General features: G+C 51.9%; 1 protein-coding gene across 2 annotated transcripts; it reads left to right on the top strand.

Annotated features, from left to right (window-relative positions):
• The first annotated feature begins 9038 nt into the window (after nucleotides 1-9038).
• On the top strand, nucleotides 9039-18955 carry HDGF (heparin binding growth factor). Of its 2 annotated transcripts, none has more exons than XM_068541049.1 (6): nucleotides 9039-9421; nucleotides 15700-15776; nucleotides 15920-16058; nucleotides 16736-16915; nucleotides 17191-17414; nucleotides 17598-18955. In XM_068541049.1, the coding sequence occupies exons 1-6, from the start codon at nucleotides 9335-9337 to the stop codon at nucleotides 17602-17604; spliced, it is 714 nt and encodes a 237-aa protein (XP_068397150.1). In that variant the 5' UTR covers nucleotides 9039-9334; the 3' UTR covers nucleotides 17605-18955. The 2 variants fall into 2 exon arrangements, with proteins under 2 accessions (XP_068397150.1, XP_068397149.1); XM_068541048.1 differs by having other exon boundaries at nucleotides 15902-16058.
• The last annotated feature ends 391 nt before the right edge of the window (nucleotides 18956-19346 follow it).

Here is a 19346-nt window from a genome sequence, read left to right as displayed (position 1 = left end):
TCCTCCCCACCTTCTCCATGTGTCTAAATCTCACCCTGCCTTCACCAACAAACTCATATGTTGCCTTCTCCATCTGTTTGCTTAAATCTGTTTGCTCCCTGCTCTGGATGCCCAGAGCATTTTTTCTGCCCACCAATTCTTAAACTTTATTGTGCCTAAGATCACTGGGAAAACTTCTTAAAAATGCAAATTTCTGAATTCCAGCCTAAGAGATTCCTCTTCTGGGGTGGGGCCCAGAAGTCTGAATTTTTAAGAAACTCCTCAGTTGATTGCAAAGCAGGTGCACTGAGAACCGCGTTGAGAAACTAGACCTGCCAGTCCTCCCTCGCAGCTGGTATGCTTTGCACAGTGCTGACTTCTAATACCACCTTTTCGAATCTAGGTTCCCCAACCTACTTTCTGGTGACTTTGGACAGTCACTTCTCTGAGTCTCACTTTCCTCCTTTGAAAAATGGTTAGAGTATGAAGGAACCCTACCCTACTTCTGTGAGAAACATCTGATATTAACACACAGTGAAATGATTTAGAACCCTAAGAGAATGGGAAACTTTCCAAGGGAAATGACTATCCTTGTTCCTGGTCAACACATCGTGCTGCCCTGCAGTGAAGAGACACCCCAAAAGGGCAGAGATCTTTTTGACAAACATTTTCTAAGCAGGGTCCTCTTACTGTAAGGATTAATGATTTACCTTAATAGGTAGATACCCTGCCCTCGAAAGGTTGTTTTCGTGCAAGAAATTGAAAATAGAAACTTTAGGACAGGGATGGGAAGGGGATTGATTTCTTACTGCTTACTCCTTTATACCTTTAGAAATTTGTAACTTGTGCATGTATTACCTATTCAAAAGTAGTAATAACAGTTATAAAGTCTTCCATTAAAGATAGTGAATAGAATAGACAAATCTAATTTGGTTCCCTCCTGAAATTCTACTAAAACTTCAATTAAAGGAATTTTTTTTAAGGCGTTAAAGATCATTTTGAAAAGATTTAAACCCACAAAGATGGGGACATGAGGAAAGGAGATCACAGTAACAACATTTGGAAGGTGGAGAGCAAGAGGCATCAATGGTACTGACTTGGCATATCCAAGAGAGCCAAGAAGCAAGCTGGCCTTGGGGAATGGTGAAAATGAATCTGAAGTATCTGTGGAAACCTCAAAGGGCTCAGGATTGGTGGCATCAAGTACCTCCGGAAGTGAATGAGAAGGGAAGGGAGCAAAAGTGAGGGCTGGTTACAAGCTGGTTAACAAACAGTTAGATCCCTAAATCCCCTCCCCCACTTCATGCTAGTGGAAGACTGCCTCTCCCCAATCCCAGAAAAAATAAAGGGTTTTTGTTTTTGTTTTTTTCCAGAAGGAACAAAACAGAGGGTTTCTGCTATGGGGAAAACCAGGCACAGTCAAGGGCAGAGGTATTTTACAGAAATCAAAGGAATTAAAGCAATATGCACATGGAATACTGAGACCGCAGACCTATTTCTCCAGAAGACTGGCCGCTGGCCTTTACCCTAAAGGCTAGATGCTGAGAAAAATCTCCACAGGAAAATGTGTTCAGCCCAAGAGGAAAGATCTATGGAATCCCACATCAGAGATTCCCCCTACAAATTTCCCAGCCAGATACCCTCACATCAAGTTCTCAGTTGAGAAGCCCCAACCACATGCCCATAGGTACAAGATGTCTTTTTATTCCTTCACTCTTTTTTAAGTCCCTCACTCTTAAACATGAGCAGGCACTCTGACATGGATGATAGAGACAAAACAAACATGTAAAAATAGAGAAAGTGCAGGGAGAAGAAAACTTCCAAAACCTATCAATTTTCTCAAGTAAGAGAAAATACTGTATACATGAAACAAGAACAGAATGCCATAAAAAAGTAACAAGCAGAAAATAAAATAGAGCTCTTGAGAAATCAAAATATAAGCACACAAATAAAATTCTCACTAGAAGAGTTGGAAAAGTTCAGAAAATCAGAGAACCAGCCCAGAAAGTCTAATATCTGAATAATAAGAGTTCCAAAAAAAGAGACAACAGAAAAAAAACAGAGGGAAGGAAATCGTCAAAGGAATAATTACAGAAAACTTCCCAGAACTGAAGGACAAGTGTTTGTTTTCAGATTGAAAGGGCCTACCCACTGCTCAGCATAATGGATAAAAAAGGACCCACACCAATATGAAATTTCAGAACACTGAAGACAAAGAGAAGATCCTGAAAGTTCCCAAAGAAAAGAAACAGATCTCTTAAAATGGATCAGGACAGGGACTTCCCTGGTGGTGCCGTGGTTAAGAATCTGCCTGCCGGGCTTCCCTGGTGGCGCAGTGGTTGAGAATCTGCCTGCCAATGCAGGGGACACGAGTTCGAGCCCTGGTCTGGGAAGATCCCACATGCCGCGGAGCAACTAGGCCCGTGAGCCACAACTACTGAGCCTGCGCATCTGGAGCCTGTGCTCCACAACAAGAGAGGCCGTGATAGTGAGAGGTCCACGCACCGCGATGAAGAGTGGCCCCCACTCGCCACAACTAGAGAAAGCCCTCGCACAGAAACAAAGACCCAACACAGCCATAAATAAAAAACAAAACAAAACAAAACAAAACAAAACAAAAAGAATCTGCCTGCCAACGCAGGGGACACGGGTTCGAGCCCTGGTCCAGGAAGATCCCACATGCCGCAGAGCAACTAAGCCTGTGCACCGCAACTACTGAGCCTGTGCTCTAGAGCCCATGAACCACAACTACTGAGCCCACATGCCACAACTACTGAAGCCTGCGCGCCTAGAGCCTGTGCTCCGCAACAAGAGAAGCCACTGCAATGAGAGGCCCGTGCACCACAACGGAGAGTAGTCCCTGTTCACCGCAACTAGAGAAAGCCTGTGCACAGCAGTGACGACCCAACACAGCCAAAAATAATAAATAAATAAATAAATAAATATGCTGCAAAAAAACCCAAAAAACAAAACAACAACAAAATGGATCAGGATAGAATGTGCAAGGGTTTCAAAACTCCAAAGGAAAAATATTTCCAACCTAGAATTCAACACCAAGCCAAACTATCAATCAAGTGGGAGGGTAGAATAAAGACATTTTCAGACATAGAAGTTCTCCAAAATTTTCCATTCTAAGCACCTTTACTCAGGAAGCTACCAGTGGATGTGCTCTATCAAAAAAAAAAAAGGGGGGGAGGGGAGATTAACCATGAAAAATAAACACCTAGGATTTAGAAAATACAGGAGAGGGATGAAGGGAATCCCCAGGATGCTTGGGAAGGGAGATTCCAGGAGGAAAGCTGGAGACCAGACTACTCACTGCCAGTCACCTATTCATCTTCAAACCTACGCCTTGCCCCCAACATTCCCTCAGGGCCTGGCACAGCACCTACCAATGCCCTAGGAATATATGTGGGAGTGAATGAATGAAGCTTCAAGCCCGTGGCAATGTGGTGGCAGAAATGGTGGCCTTTCAGTACCTCCATTGCCATCTGTGCCCACAGAAGCCATAATCAGCTTCCTCCAGCAGAGCCAAAACTGCTGCTCTCTCTCCCTCGGTGGTGGGGAGGAGGGGCGAGGGGCAGAGAAACCACTAGGGCTCAATCTTATCATTCCAGAAAAGGGCCCTTGGCCCCTCCTCACCCAGGCACCTCCCAGGCTCCTCTCCTCCCTCGGCCTCTGTCCCTGGTGTCTCAGAGCAATGCCCTTGGTGGGAGAGGGCTGAAAAGTGTGGTCAGACACGATCAGAGCCACAGCAATTCTGTCAGCCTGACTCTGGTCCCAGACCTCATTCCTTTAAGTCTCAGGGACCAAGGGGAAAGCAGACAGACCTGGGGTTTGTGGCTGTACACAATGGAGGCTTCTCATTCAACCTTAGATGCCCCTGTCTATAATTAGCAAGGTTACTTCCAGCACTACTTGTCAGCAAACTCCTGCAAATAATGTTGCTGTGAATGACCTTTTTCATCTTGCAAATGGGAGAGAAAAATGGTGAGGATTCTCACCCGTGAAAGAGATGAAATGGTACAGTTTTATTCACTACAGCATTATTGGTATTATCAAAAGAAAGGACAATACCTAAACATCCATCTACAGGGGACTGATTACATCATTTATGACACAGAAATGTTGTGAACTATTATGCAATCATTAAAATGAATGGGGCCAATCCTTGTGTACTGAAATGGAAGGAGTCCCAAGATATATTGTTAAGTAAAAGGTAGTAAAGTGCAGAACAGTGTATATGGATGCTATAATTTGTGTAAAGGAAATAGATAGCTCTGCATTTGCTTGAAAATTATATAGAGAGAATATTACTAGAAGAATACATACAAATTGGTAAATTTTTGCCTCTTAGAAGAAAATTGGGGTGGCAAGGGATAGGGAGGGGTAACATGAGATGACTTTTCACTAAATTATCTTCTTGACTTTCTAAATTTTGTATCATATACACATATTAATTACATATACAAAAATTAAGCTGAGTTTTTTTAAATGGCATCTACAACTCATGGGGATCTTGAGATGCTCTGACTCCTTCCTGGTCTATGAAGGCTGAAGTTCTCTCCCTGAGGGCTAAGGAGCCAAGGAGCCGTTGCCACCATAATTCTTGGAAGAGCGGAGAAGAGAACCCAGGAATACAGTTCCCCGGGAGCTTTCATAGCCCCTTCCACATGTGGGGTCACACGTCCCTCAGCAGAGACTACCGCTGTACCCTCTCCATAACCTGGCAACTCCAAGCCACTCCACACCCGTGCTGCCTCCAAATGAAGCTTCTAGAAGTTCACCTCTGCTCATGTTTCTCTCTTGCCTAAACACTTTAACAGCTTCCACTGTCAACCAATTAAATCTAAACTCTGGGGAGTCTGGCCCAGGCATTAGTATTTTTTAATTCTTCAAGTGACTCTAATGTACAGCTCAAATGGAAAGCCATGGCTTTGGAACAGTGCTGTCCACCAGAACTTTCTGAGCTAATGGAAATGTTCTGTATCTGCTCTGTCCAATACAGTAGCCAATAGCCACATGAGGCCACTGAATACTTAAAGAGTGGCTCATATGACTGAAGAAGGGAATATTTAGTTTTAATTAATTTACATTTAAATAGTCAGATATGTTAAAAGAATAGCTTTAGAGAATGAATCCAATGATTCTCACTTTTTAAAAAACAGAATCCAGGAGTTCCCTGGTGGCCTAGTGGTTAGGATTCCGGGCTTTCACTGCTGTGGCCCAGGTTCAGTCCCTGGTTGGGGAAGTGAGATCCCGCAAGCTGCATGGTGGCCAAAAAAATTAAATAATAAATAAAAATAGAATCCTCTTTTAAAAAAAATATTTTTCTTATACAGGATATTATACATACAGAAGAGTTATAAAACATAAGCACTTTTAAGAAAAATAGCTAAGGGAATTCCCTGGTGGTCCAGTGGTTAGGACACCGCATTCTCACTGCCAAGGGCCTGGGTTCAATCCCTGGTCCGGGAACTAAGATCCCACAAGCCTGTTCTAAGCACCTGTTCTAAGCCTGTTCTCAACATCCCCCTTTACAGATGGAAAACTGAGGCACAGAAAGGTTGAGTAACTTGTGTCTGGTCACACGGTTGGTAAGTGGTGGAGTGGGACTCAAACGCAGGTAAATGAGTTCCCAAGCCCATGTGAACACCCACATTCATTGTAGTAGTGCCAGCTTTACCAGCGCATAAGGCTAGTACCTAGAAGCTCACTGCAAAGTAACCCATTTTCTTGAACTAAATATTACTCAATCTAATCTGATAAATACAGTGATAACTGATTTTATCAAGCATTTACATAGAAGACAAGACATAGAAACTGAAACTCACCCATTTCACAGACATGCAAACTGAGACTGGGGGCAGTGAAGTAGGTTTCCTAAAGCTATACAGTGTGTCACGGTGGTGGAGCAGGTACTTAGACCCTGTTATCTCTGACTCTTAACCACTCTGACTCCTTGTAAAATGCATAAAAGCATGAATGCTTTTTTATTTTGGGAGGCACCAGTGAGAGGGGCCAATGGAGGCGGTTTTGAAAACCACTGGTCTAAACTACCCATCCTTCTCTCCTCCATTTTCCAGAAGGGGTAAATAACCAGGCCCAAGAAGTAGTAATGGGAGCAGGTCACACAGCGTTGAGGGCTGGGACCGGAGCCAAACCCCTCGACTCTCTCTTAGGAGTTAAAGGGAAGGAAGCTGACATTTCCTTTGAACCTAATGAGCAGGTAAGGTTTTCACTCAGATGATCTCCTTTTCACTTTACAACCACACCATAAGGGTAGCTATTTGTATTAGTATTTTTGCAGTGGAAGAAAATTTTGTTTAGAAATTCTAGTTAAGTCATTTGCTAAAAGCAAGTTTCAAACAAACACAGATTGTTTCCACTAGACCACATTGCCCCTGCCTCTAGTACAACCCAACTGCTGTGCCAGTTCCTCCTTCTTCCTGACATGAACAGAAAGAAGTCCGCCACCATCTTCCCTGACCTTGCTCCTCCAGACTCGCTTCAGAACCCTAGAGCCAGATCTGCACCCTCAAGCCTTCTCTGCTCTAGGGCCCCAAGTCCACTGTCTGTCTTGACCTCCCTCCCACACAAATGTAGAATCAAGCACCAGCATCAAAGGAATCATTTCACTGAGACATCTGTGAATTGGTTCCAAGCTGGACTAGCAGTCGGAGGCCTGTGACGGAGTGTTTTAGACCTTACTAATCAAATGGAGGTCCAAAGCAGCAGCACCTTGGGTGATGAAATAGAAATGTGGGCACCCCACACCTACTGAGTTAGAATCTGCTTTCTAAGAGGATCCCCAGGTGATTCATTTGCACATTAAAGTCTGCAAAGCGCTAAGTTAGACCTGAATCCCAGGGGAAGCAGGTTTATGCCCGCCCGTGTAACTGACCCTCTGTGGCTCTTGGCTTGGTTTTTAGGGGCAGCTGTGAATTGGTTGATGATGTTATTGTAAGGAGAACTTGGATATTAAATTGCAACCAAGGCCTGGGAGATTACTGCAACAAAGGGAACCTTGGTTGTTTTATTGCAACCAGCATCTGCATGGCAGACTGAATGACAGGCCCAAGAGATTTGTTGCAAAAAGAATTTAAGAAGCCTTATTGCCATCTCCATGCAACAAAGTGGAGAAATGGATAGGAGTCTTTGGTTTAAACTAAATTGGGGTGTGCTAAATTGGAAAATAGTTGAAAAAACATGTTTGTTGCACTGAAATGGCATATCTATAATACTGGCCTGAACACTAAATAAAGGAAACCAATTGTGACACTGGATTTACTGAAACATTTCTAAGAACTTGTGACAAGATTCTCTCCTAACAACAATAAGAACAACAAAGAAGGGTATTAGCCTGACAGAATCTGGACTATCACACTGACTGCATTTCAAACTGGAATGCATGGTAGAGTAAACACCAACTGGGATCTAGCTGCTCTGTTGCAACAAGTTTGGATTTGCTATTGAAACAAATCGACAAGTCTGTGGCTGAGGGCATGCATGAGGACCTTGCAGAGTGCCCCGCTGTGCCAGCAGCCTGGGGCCTGGAGTGCCTGTGGACAGGGCCAGAGGACTCCTATCACAAGGTGGGATTATGCTGAGAGGCCACATTTGATAAAAGCAAAAATTGTGAAATGCATTGCCATGGACATAAGGACAACCAACTGATATGAAGGTCTGTAGGGTGCAAGATCAGGCCTCGGCTAATGATAAGCAGCCCTTCCATGTCTGTGATGTTGGCAGGAAAGTAATGTGATCCCATCTCACAGTTGAAGAAACTGAGGCTCAGGGGGTAGCCCAAGTTCTCATGACTAGTGAACAGCAGGGTAGGATGTGGATCTGGGCCTTTTGGCTTCATCCTGCACTTCCTTTTTCAGGGAGACTGCATATGCTTTGAAGTAGGATCAGGAAACTTGGAAGAAAAACACACATATTTTATCTCTTCAAACCTAGAATATTTTGTTGCAAAATTTTAAGGATCTGGACATACTATAACTTAAGATCCAAACAGCTTATTTCTAAGTTACCATAGGTGTCTGGAATTTCGGCAAACCCAAGATCAGCAGAGTGACAGCAAATCAAAGATGTAATTACGGCAAAGTCTTGTTTGGCTTAATGGTAAGCGACGTGAATTCAAGTTTTGGCTCTATCAGTTCTTAACATATAACCTAGTCTAAAATGTAGTCTCCGGAATCCGGCAAGATCACATTCGTCCTTTAAGGCCCAACTCAAAAGTCACCACTTTGTGAAGCCTTCCCAGATTTTCCCCCACTCTCACCGCCCCAAGAGAGCTAGTGACTTCACGTTTTATCGATGGTTTGGGATTTACTGGCATTCTACTGTCTCTTCCCACTAGAACAGAGCTCATCTGTGAGGGCTTAACTGGTGGTAAAGCCCAGATCTCTTTTGCCAGGAAGTAGCAGAGAACCGAGACCTGTCTAATGCACATGGAACGTGGCCACTTTGTGCCACAACCCCTCCGAAGCTTCCTCGATACCGAATTCCACAAAGGCCGTCGTAGGGCGCAGTCCCCGACGTTTCAGGAGCCACCCCACAGACTGTAAGCACGTCGAGGTCCAGGCCAAACCTCTGTGCGCTCAGGGGCGCGGTGCCCAGCCCTCGCCCCGGCGCCCAGCACGCTGCCATGCACTGGGTGCCGAGCAAACATTCGTGGATAGGGATGGAGCCGAGGGCAGGGAGACACTGCGCCTAAACGTCGACAGTTGGCAGCGCCGAAGCCGCAGTTGGGAGCGACCCGCGGGGCCGGGGGAGGGGCGCCAGGCCGCTCCGTCCTGCCGGGCGCCAGCTCCTCCCGGGCGGGCGGGCACCCACCGACAGCGGGCACACAAAGCCTACTCGGCTTGCTCGGCAATCGGCTCCTCACGCCTGTGTCGCCGCGCACCGCCAGGCGGCTCCAGGTTGGGCGCCGGGCAGTGGCAGGCACAGGGCGTCAAGAAGCCGCACTCATCAAACCGCCGCGGGAGGGAGCGCGGAGGAGGGAGGAGGAGGAGTGAGAAAGGGAGGAGGGAGGAGGAGGAGTGGGGACCGGGAGGGGGGTGGAGGAAGAGGCCTCGCGCAGCGGAGGGAGCAATTGAATTTCAAACACAAACAACTGCACGAGCGCGCACCCATCGCGCCGGAGCGTTGCCCCCGATCCGCGCCCGCCCCGTCCGTGCGGCGCGCGGGCGGAGACGCCGTGGCCGCGCCGGAGCCCGGGCCGGGGGCCACCATCGAGGCGGGGGCCGCGCGAGGGCCGGAGCGGAGCGGCGCCGCCACCGCCGCACGCGCAAACTTGGGCTCGCGCTTTCCGGCCCGGCGCGGAGCCCGGGGCGCCCGGAGCCCCGCCATGTCGCGATCCAACCGACAGAAGGAGTACAAATGCGGGGACCTGGTGTTCGCCAAGATGAAGGGCTACCCACACTGGCCGGCCCGGGTGAGCAGGGCGGCCCGCCGCCCCCTATCCACCTCCAGACTTGGGTTGCATAACACCCGGGAGGGCAAGAGCGCTCCGCGCGGAGGGGGTGGGGGTGTGGGGCGTCTGAGTCCCCGAATCTTTCCCGAGCGACTCAAGCCCACCCGCCGGTTATATAATGGTGGAGGCGGGGTGGTGGGGGTGGTGGCGGCGGCAGCGGCGAACACCTGGCCACACGGCGTCCGCGCGTGGTGGCGTGTGCGCGGCGTGGGGATCTGAGGGCGCCGGTCACTTCCCGGCCCCCGGCTCCGCGTGCTCAGTTCCGCCCCCAGCCCCCATACTCCCAGCGGTTTCGGGCGCGCTGCCTGGGTTTGGGCCAGCAGTGTAACTCCTCCCACCCACCCCCCCAGGCGCCACCGCTACCCCCTTCAGGGACCCCTTCAGGGACCCCCAGTTTCTTCACTGATTGTTACCCCCAGTTCAAACTCTCCTCTTCCTAGATTAGATGGTTAAGAAGGATCTCAGCCCTGAAAGGCTAGATGGAGGCGGAGTTCGCTTCTAGAAAACTTTGGTTTGGGGCATCCGTAAGAGGTCTGAAGTTGGGAGGGTCGAGGAATCGTTGGGGGGCGGCAGAAGAGGGGATCCGTCTAGTTTGGAAATTACCGGCTAGTACCCTTCACTCCTCAGCCCCACAAAAATATTTCTTCGTATGCTGCCGACTCAGACTGGGGACTGAGGGTGGCAGAGCCCTTGTTGGGATTGGGAAGTCCAGTCCAGACTGCCCTGCCTCTCAGTGGAGGTGGGGGGAACCCGAGTTGCTTCTCCTCCCCATTTCTGAGCCTCTCCCGCCAGAACGGCCCAGTCTGCCATGTGGTTGATTCAGCCCGCCAATGTGAGGCGCCCACCCTCCCCACCCCCCCAGCACCTGGCCAGGTGGGAGGGTGGGGCCCAAATGCCCAGCCTGGCGCATTCATCATGTTTCCCCTAAGAACTGAGACAGGTGAAGTAAGGAGTAAGGGAGGTTGCCAGAGGGTGCTGGAGGAGGTTGGGGGTGTCACAGGGGACAGTGTCTCTGGCACTTTATTTCAACGTTGGTGTAGAGAGAGGCCTTTGGTATCGGCCCTAGAGTACAGGACTCCTGTAGAGTGTAATCCAAGGGCAGAGAGGAGTAGAGGGAGTCTTCTGGACAAGGGGGCCAAATGCAGAACTGCCTTATGGCTGTGGGTTGCTCTTTTCCACATGAGTTTGTGTCTTCATCTGGGCCAGACCCTGCTCTGAGCTTGGGAAGTTGCCCCAGGCTCCCTTGGGTCCTGTTCAGAGTGTCCAGACCAACTTTAGGGCCACTCCGAGAAAGTCCAGGAGACCCTTCCTCACTCAGTACCCTCTCCTGAGGAATATACCTAATCCCATATGCCTTGAGCTCCTTGTTCCCTGAAACTTCTAGATGTCTGGCCTCTGGAACGGGAGTGAAGTACAGAGTGAAGCAGGGCTCTCCCAGCCTCCAGGGCCTCCTAGGGGACTTGGGTTTGGGGGGTGGGGGGCAATGTGAGGAAGCAGCCACAGACAGCCTTGTGTGTGCATGTATGTATGTGGTGTGTGAACACTCATGTACTTTACCCTGCACCTTTGATCCATCTGGCTTCTTGGTCCAGATGCCAAGGTTCTGGTGGGCAGGGCAAGAACTGAACACAGGTTTCTACTGCTCCTACCTCCTGGGGGTGGGACAAAGTCCAGAGACTGGGGACTGGGGAGGGGGCTCAGCTGGAATGGGGGTCGTAGGGAACCCCTTCAGGCTGCAGGGAAGAGAGAAAGGGGGGCCCATGCAGACCCACATTGGCCCCTGTGAAGAAGACCTTCAGGTTTCTGGTAGCCTTTGGAGTGAGGGCAGCGCCTGGGACTGGGGATGCTGTCCATTTCCTCTGTTCACCCTGGGCCTCCAGGACAGAAGGGCAGGACAGGGAGGCAGTCTCTTGCTCTGTTGAGGCCTGGGCCCTTTAGATAAAGTTCGGGTTCGGGGAGGGAGATCAGACTGGATCCCAAAGAGATAGGACCCCACCCTTTGCCTGTGCTCTGGGTCTTGATTCTGAAAATTGGAGGGAGTGGTACACCCAAGGTTGTTATCTTCCAAATACATTCTCCTTGAGCACCGAAAGAGCAGACAAATCTGTGTCTCCTCACCATCCTCGGGTGCTGTCTTAGTCTTTTGAGTGGCAGAGCCTGACGGGGCCTGGCTCCTCCTGAGATGGAGGAGGAGTAGGGGGGCCTTGCTGACTGCTCCATCTAATAGGCAACCAGAGTCCTCAGCCATGGTGAAGGCCACTGTGTGGGCTTTCCTTCCTCAGCCCCTGCTTCTGGGGAGGATGGCTGACTCTGGGTGAGACTGGAACAGCCCAGTGCTTGGAGAGTTCAGCCAGAGGGACCACGTGGTAGGCACGACCTGCCTGGAAGGATGGTGTGACTCCATCTTAACCTTCTCCTTTCCTCTTCCTCCTGCCTGACTTCCTGGGGGATCTCCAAGCACTTAACAATTAACCTCCAAGACTCAGGGATTTTCCCCCTTAGGTTCCTTCCTCCTCTCTCCACTTCCTGTTTCACAGTCCCAGAAAACCTGAGCAGCCAGAGGGCCTCGCCCATCTGTCCTCCCTCTGCCCTTCCCCCACATCCAGGCACCACCTTCTCTTTTCTGCCTCTTGGGCTTGCCACACTTTCCTGGCCCCAACTGTCTCCTGCCCCAGATTTTACGATTCCTGGGTCAGGTTGGGCCTGGGCCTTGGGTGTGGTGGTCAGAACCCTGGCTGGCAGTCAGGGTGGGCTTAACCTTCTCTGCTGCCTTTCTGTGTGCTGAGCTGGCGCCCCTGGGCCTGGATTTGGTATGAGGCTGGGGGAGAGGTGTTCAGTCCTCTCTCCCCACTCCTCACCTGGGTACTTCAGGCCTTAGAAGGTGTCCTGGGCTCTGGGAGGATGGGACTTCTTGTGCTCAGGCCTGTGTGATGGAATGAGGCACATGCAGAGGGCAGAGGGCCGGGGGAGGGGGGGGGTGGGAGTGGATGAGCCCCAGCCGAGGGGAAGTAACTTGCCAGGATTCCTGGAATGGCTGAGAAGTAGCAGAGCCCCCTCCCCTGTTGGCCAGTGGAGGAGGTGCAGTGGGGTACCCAGCACTCATCTGGCCCCACCCTGACCCACTTAGCTTTGACTCACTTGTTCTGAGTCACAACCTGGATATAAAGGCACCGCCTGGGAGACACATGTCTGTATTGGGAGTACAGACCTCCCGAGACCTCATATCCTCTATGTCGTCGTCGTCGACGAAGAACCTCCCTTCACTTCCAAATGCAGAAAGACATTTCCTTTGTGGCTTGAAGGATGAAGGGTCCACTAGAGAAGGAATGTCTCCCCTTTTTGGGGTGAGGGGTTGGGAATTCCATTAAGTAAAAAGAGCACGCCTCTCCTGGCCCTTCCCCCTCGGGTGCCTACACTCGAGGTGAGGTGGGATTGGGGTGTCTTTATGCTTTGGAGGTAGATGCCCATCTGCCCAGGCCCCTGGCCTCCCTCTTTCCTCTCGACCTACCCTTTATCTGGCTAGAAGTCAGCAGGGCGGGTATATGTGGTGTGTCCCGTTCTGTCTATTTTTAATTCCCATCCATTCTTTGGTTTCTCCCCCGCCCCTGAGACTGGGCAGCTGGTGGCCTCCTGGATCCCCTGTCACAGCGTTCAGCTACCTCTCTTTGAGTTTGCTTCCCACGGGAAAGAGACTGATGGGCAGAGCGCTGCTTTGCCTGGTCTGAGCTCCTTGAGAGGACCTCATGTCTCCTGTTTCTCACCCCTTCACTCACCACCCCCCCTTCCCTGAGCCTCAGTTTCTCCCTTTTCATCATATGTTTCCTACAAGCCTGTTAATGTCCTGGCTCAAGTGTGGCACTGAAAATGCAGAGCCCAAAGTAGTTCCCAGCTGGGACCCTTAGATATTCCCCCCAGCCCCCCACCCCCTGCCCTCTTTCCTGGTGCACAAAGATCCACCAAGAAGAGGCCTAGGAAAGAGCTTTTGCTATTATTGTCCTATGCCTGTCTCCTGGGATCTCTAAGCCCTGGAGCCCCTCATTTTATTTTTTGCTTCCCCCGCTGAAAGGAGGGTGGGGAGCTAGCAACAGGACCCAGGTATCCTGGCAGAGGACTGGCTCCTCCTTTGCCCACACCCCAGCTCTGGCTTCCAGAGAAGGGCCCCCAGCCCTCAGCCCTAGCTGTGGTTTCAGGCACAGCCAGGGACCCAGGTGCCAGACTCCAGGCTTGGGGGTGGGGTGTGTGTTAGTGTCCCCTCCTCCCCAATCTGGAGAGAGGGCCTGGGGGGGAGGGGCAGTCACATTCCTGGTTGCTGAGTGGCCCCGGGGGCGGGGTTGGGTTGTCATGGCGATGGGGATTGAGCTGGGGTGGGGGACAGCGTGCCTTTCCACCCCCAGCTCTCACACCCCAGTGTCTCCCGGTTGTGGGGAGGGCCCAGTTTGTGCTGGGCCTTCCTGGGGGGGAGGGGCTGGACCTCTGTCCCCAGAGGCCACAGGGCAAGGGGGGAGGTGCTCAGGAGCTTGAAGACTCCATGTCTGGAGCAAGATGCCCCTCAGATTCTTGCTCAGGTTCCACCCCATCTCCTGGGTGTGTCTCAGCTTATTTCCATCCACCTAGCCTCCCTGTCTCCCCAGGCCCCCAGTCAGGCATTCTGTCCTAGTCTCTGTGTGTTTAATCACTGCCTTGGCCTGTCTGTCTCTTTCCTATCTGCACCCCGGGCCCCAGCCAACATGGCCACCTGGCCTCTGTCCGGTGGGAAGCCCGGCCGCTAGGGCTGCTGCAAGTGTTGCTGGGAGTTGTAGTCCTCTTCCCCCGTCCCCCACACCCCCTCCTCCCCAGCTCAGCTTGGCCTGGGCTTCCAGGGCCTGATCTGGGAGAGGCTATCTGGGCCACTGCCTCTCACCATTTCCCTGACGGACCTCGGCACCTTCTCCACCACAGCATCCCTTATGCCCCCAGGACATTTGAGGCAGAGGATCAAGTACGGAGCTCTGGTCTGAAATCTGGCCCTCACTAACTTGTCCTGTCATCTTGGCAAATCACTTTTCTTTTCTGGGCCTCAGTTTCCTTGTCTGTAAAATGAGAGAGTCGGACTGCATCACATGACTTTCAGAGTTCCCCAGAAGTCTTTTGGAGCTGCTGCTGATGGGGGATATTGAATAGGCAGCCCCTTGGCCTCACCTCTCCACTTCAGTCAGAGCAGGCTGCTTTTGTCTGTTTCACAGAGTCATTCAGCATATCTTCACTGTGCACCCACTGGGTGCTAGGCACTGTGCTGGACTTACAAAAACAGACCTCTCTGTTCTCGGGGCAGGTATAGTCCACGTAGACATTAATCAAATGGTAATATGAAGAACCGTAAAATTGGAATTGTGAAAAGCACTGTGAAGGAGAGGTGCTGAGAGTTTTATCTGGGAAGCCGACCAGGTTGGGAGAGATGGGGAAGCTTTCTGGAGGAAGTGATGATGGGGCTGAGGTTGGAAGGCTGATCAGGAGTTCGTATAGGAGACTGAAAGATCAGTGTGGCTGGAGCAGAGAGCAGAAGGGCAGTGTGGTGGGGAGAGGATGATGATAGCAAGCACGTGATGCGGGATCGTACTGCGTTATGGTCATTTAATCCTTACAGCGCTATGGCTTAAGTACTATGACCATCTCCATTCTATAGTTGAGAAAATTGAGGTTCTGTCAGTTGCCAAGCTCATACAAATACTGTTGGCAGCATTGGAATTCAGACTTTGACATCACGGAGAACGGTGAACAGGTGGGCCCTAGAGTCCTGAGAAGCCACCGAAAGGTTTCTAGCAGGGGGAATGGAATGCTCAGACCCGCACTTGGAAAGGCCCCCTCTGGCTGCAGTGTGGAGAATGGCTTGTAGTGGGGCAAGAATGGAGGCTGAGAGAAGAGAGGGAGGCTGTGGCTTTAGTCCAGGCAAGAGGGGACGGTGGTTGGACCAGGGTGACGGCAAAGACGTGGAGCTTTATGGACAGGATCTGTTTATGGATGCTGTTTGGTTTGTGAAAGAGAGGCGGGGATCCTGCTGGGCTTTTATGCCTGACTTCTTTTGAACAAAGTTACACTGCTAAAAATGGTTCAGAAACCCCTTTGGTGAACTCCTGGGTCCCTCTCAGTCTGAGTTTTCACAGATGTGCTTTAGAGATCAGCCCCTTAACCCCTACCCTCCGGCCCCAAATTTGTGACCTCAAGACTCCAGCTCACGCTCACTTTACTCATCTTGCTCTCAGATTGACGAGATGCCTGAGGCTGCCGTGAAATCAACAGCCAACAAATACCAAGTCTTTTTTTTCGGGACACACGAGACGTGAGTGAGGGGGCAGAGGTGGGGAGGGCCACGGGGGGACCACTTTGGGGAAAGAGCAGTGGTGACGGCACGCCTTCCCTATCGGGCTGCGCAGCTCAGATGCAGTGAGGGACTCGAGAGCACAGTCTCCCATCTCTCACCAGGGCATTCCTGGGCCCCAAAGACCTCTTCCCTTACGAGGAGTCCAAGGAGAAGTTTGGCAAGCCCAACAAACGGAAAGGGTTCAGCGAGGGGCTGTGGGAGATCGAGAACAACCCTACCGTCAAGGCTTCTGGCTACCAGGTGAGCTGCCATCCGCCCCAGAGACCTCCTGGAAAGCAGGTGTGGCCATAGGTGCCGGGAGCCCCTGGGCCCACATGTGATGCTTCAGGAACGGGGGGCTCAGACACCAACACCAGGGCTTTCAGAGTAGGAGCTCGTGGGGTGGGGGCTTGGGGGAGGCTTTCTGCAGAGGGGAAGGGGTTCCGGGTGTGTGATGTAGCTGTGGTCAGGGGCCACCTGTTAGACAGCGCCTGGGGGGGCAAGAACAGGATGGAGGCGGTAAGTGGGGACAGGCCTTTGGCAGGCCCAGTGTGAGTATAGGATGTGGCCTTAACTCTTTCCACAAAGGCTTCCAGGAGGAGGTGCTCGTGAGCCGGGCAGGATGAGGCGGGAGGGTGGGGGGCGGGGGTTGGCGGGGAAAGGGTCCCAGCTCCCTTTGGGAGAAGTTGACCCGAGGTTTTGCCTCCTGCTCCAGCCCTCCCCCCTCCTGCACAGAGCCCTGCCTGCCCGGCCAGTGGGTTTACCCCGGGGCTAATCCGACAGAGGTGGGTCTCAAATCACTTGTGAGACTGGGCACCTGGGTGGGGGCGGGGGAGAGGTGGGAGAAGGAAGGAGTGAGTGGCCGAGGGAGGGGTCTGGGGAGGGGGCCCAGCGTGGCAGTCGCTGGTGCCACTCAGCCTCTGCTGTCTCCGCCGCAGTCCGCCCAGAAAAAGAGCTGTGTGGAAGAGCCCGAGCCCGAAGCCACCGAGGGTGATGGCGATAAGAAGGGGAATGCCGAAGGTAGCAGTGATGAGGAAGGGAAGCTGGTCATTGATGAGCCGACCAAGGAGAAGAATGAGAAGGGGGCGCTGAAGAGGAGAGCAGGAGACCTGCTGGAGGTAACTGCCCCCTGCCTGGGGCCCGGGAGCAAGGCTCCCAGGCTGAGGAGGGAAGTTACGAGTTTTTCAGGGAGTGCCCGTCTGAGAGACAGACTCGGCCCCTAGTCTTGGGGAGTCCCTTGCTGAGAAGATGGGACACAGGAGACATCTCAGCTAGCAGAGGGCTGGAGGACTGTGGGTCTGCCTAGGAAGGAGAGCCTCTGGGGAAAGGAGGGGGAGGCTGGTGTCCTCCCCCTCGAGCCTCAGCCCACCTCATCTCTGCTAACCCTGCCCAGGACTCCCCCAAACGTCCCAAGGAGACAGAAGACCCCGAAGGGGAGGAGAAGGAAGGGGCCACCTTGGAGGGTGAGAGGCCCGTTCCAGTGGAGGCGGAGAAGAACAGCACCCCCTCTGAGCCAGGCTCTGGCCGGGGGCCTCCTCAGGAGGAAGAAGAGGAGGAAGAAGAGGAAGAGGCTGCCAAGGAAGATGCTGAGGCCCCGGGCATCAGAGATCATGAGAGGTGAGTGAGCCCCCTGCCCCTTGGCAGCTGGGCTGGGAGGGCCCAGCCACCTGCTGAGAGGAGGAGGAGGAGGAGGAGGGCCTGTCGCAGTCAGCCTCTAGGGAGGCAGGGTGGGCTCTCCCAGGAGACCGGCACTGGCTGGCCACACCATTAACCCTTCTCCCCTCCAACCCTCCCCCGCAGCCTGTAGCCACCAATGTTTCAAGAGGAGCCCCCGCCCCGTTCCTGCTGCTGTCTGGGTGCTACTGGGGAAACTGGCCATGGCCTGCAAACTGGGAACCCCTTCCCCACCCCAACCCACTCTCCTCTTCCACTCACTCTCCCCCTTCTGAGCTCAGACCCTGGAGATTGACCCGGATGGGGCAGGCCACCTGGCCCTCACCTCCATGTCCCCACACCCCTGTGACCTGAGTCAGGTCCATGTCTTCTGCTCTGTGGGATGAGATGAGGCCACTGTGTCGCTCCCTGCCTGGAGCTGTTTCCCAGTGTATTTGTTAGGGCCTGGACCGGCTATTTCCATCTTCTGACGCCCCTCTCGCCCTTCCCCGGGCATTCTAGACCTCTGGGTTGGTTGGGATCAGGGCTATGAGTGGAAGGGATGGAGAATAAGTAGCACGGTGGGCTTCTGGGGCCTGGGAGGGGCAATCTTCAAATTGGGGTGGGGGAGTGGGCAAGAGGATGGCATCCTGTCCCTTCCTCCCACACCTGTTCTCCCAGCTACCTGGATTCAGGGAAAATGGGACAGCTTGTGGGAGAGGGGCTCCCTTCCATAAATCCTGGATGGTTGACAATGCCCATTCTCTTACGCCAACCCTAGGTGTTATGGGAGTTACAGTTTATCATCAAAAGATTTGGGGTCTTCCAAGTTCTTTGAGTCAAGGGCCTGAGATCTGAAGGGTTGACTTCACCCAGCTCGGATGGGAGTGTTGAGGAGTATCCATCCACCTTTAGACCTCAGGCCAGAGATGGGATGCCCTGGGGAGACCCTTAGCTGCCCTTTTCCCTCTCCCCACAGTGCTCAAGGCCAGCCTACAGTCACATACGTCACCCAGACATAAAGGAAAAGACACATTTTTTAGGAGATGTTTTTAATAAAAGAAAATTACAAAAAAAAAAATTTTAAAGACCCCCCCCCATCCCTTTGTGTGCCCCCCACTCTGCTCCTTTCTTCCCCACTGTTGCCCCCATTTCTGAGGTGCACTTGGAGGCTCCCCTTCTGTTTGGGGCTTGATGACTTTTCTTGTTGTAGTTGGGGCTTTGGTGTTCCTTCTGGTGTCATTTCCCATCCACATACCCTCACCTGGTCCCCTCAGTGTTGTCACCAGATCCAATTTGTAACCCACTGAGAGGCCAGAGGGAAATAAGCGCCCTCTCCCAACCTCTTTCTAGTGGTCTATTTGGCTATTCCGTCTCTTGTCTCTTTCACCCTTGCCCCCCTCCCTTGGGCTCTGATGAAAAATTGCTGACTGTAGCTTTGGAAGTTTAGCTCTGAGAACCGTAGATGATTTCAGTTCTAGGAAAATAAAACCCGTTGATTACTACATTGGATTTTGACTGATTCTTTGGGGGTGTGTTGGTTAACTGATGGTGCAGGGGAATGGGAAAGGGAATGCAAATGATTTCCAAATCCACTTTTCAGACTGAGGTAAGGTATGCCAGCCTTCTCCATTCTCAGTCTGTTAGAGATATCTAAAATTCTACATGAGGGCAAAGTCACAGAATACTGTGCCCAGTATTCTACTTCTGCCCAGCCACTGTTTAACACAGTTTCCCCCATAAACACCTGGGAAAGTTTCTTTTAAAGTTTGCAGAAGAAGTAGGGTGTGGGACTTCCCTGGCGGTCCAATGGGAAAGACTTCCCGCTCCCAATGCAGCGGACCTGGGTTCGATCCCTGGTCAGGGAACTAGATCCCGCATGCATGCCACAACTAA

The sequence above is a fragment of the Eschrichtius robustus genome, chromosome 3 (assembly GCF_028021215.1).
Source record: "Eschrichtius robustus isolate mEscRob2 chromosome 3, mEscRob2.pri, whole genome shotgun sequence".
Lineage (NCBI taxonomy): Eukaryota > Metazoa > Chordata > Mammalia > Artiodactyla > Eschrichtiidae > Eschrichtius > Eschrichtius robustus.
Note: the sequence above shows the minus strand (reverse complement) of the source record. Positions and strands in the feature narration are given on the sequence as shown.

What these genes read in the sequence shown, in the direction of transcription:
- HDGF (XM_068541048.1), top strand. Translation starts at nt 9,335, where the DNA reads ATGTCGCGATCCAACCGACAGAAGGAGTACAAATGCGGGGACCTGGTG. An exon ending in TTTTTCGGGACACACGAGAC is followed by an intron (nt 15,777 to 15,901) that starts GTGAGTGAGGGG and finishes TCGAGAGCACAG; the next exon opens with TCTCCCATCTCTCACCAGGG. An exon ending in TCAAGGCTTCTGGCTACCAG is followed by an intron (nt 16,059 to 16,735) that starts GTGAGCTGCCAT and finishes TCTCCGCCGCAG; the next exon opens with TCCGCCCAGAAAAAGAGCTG.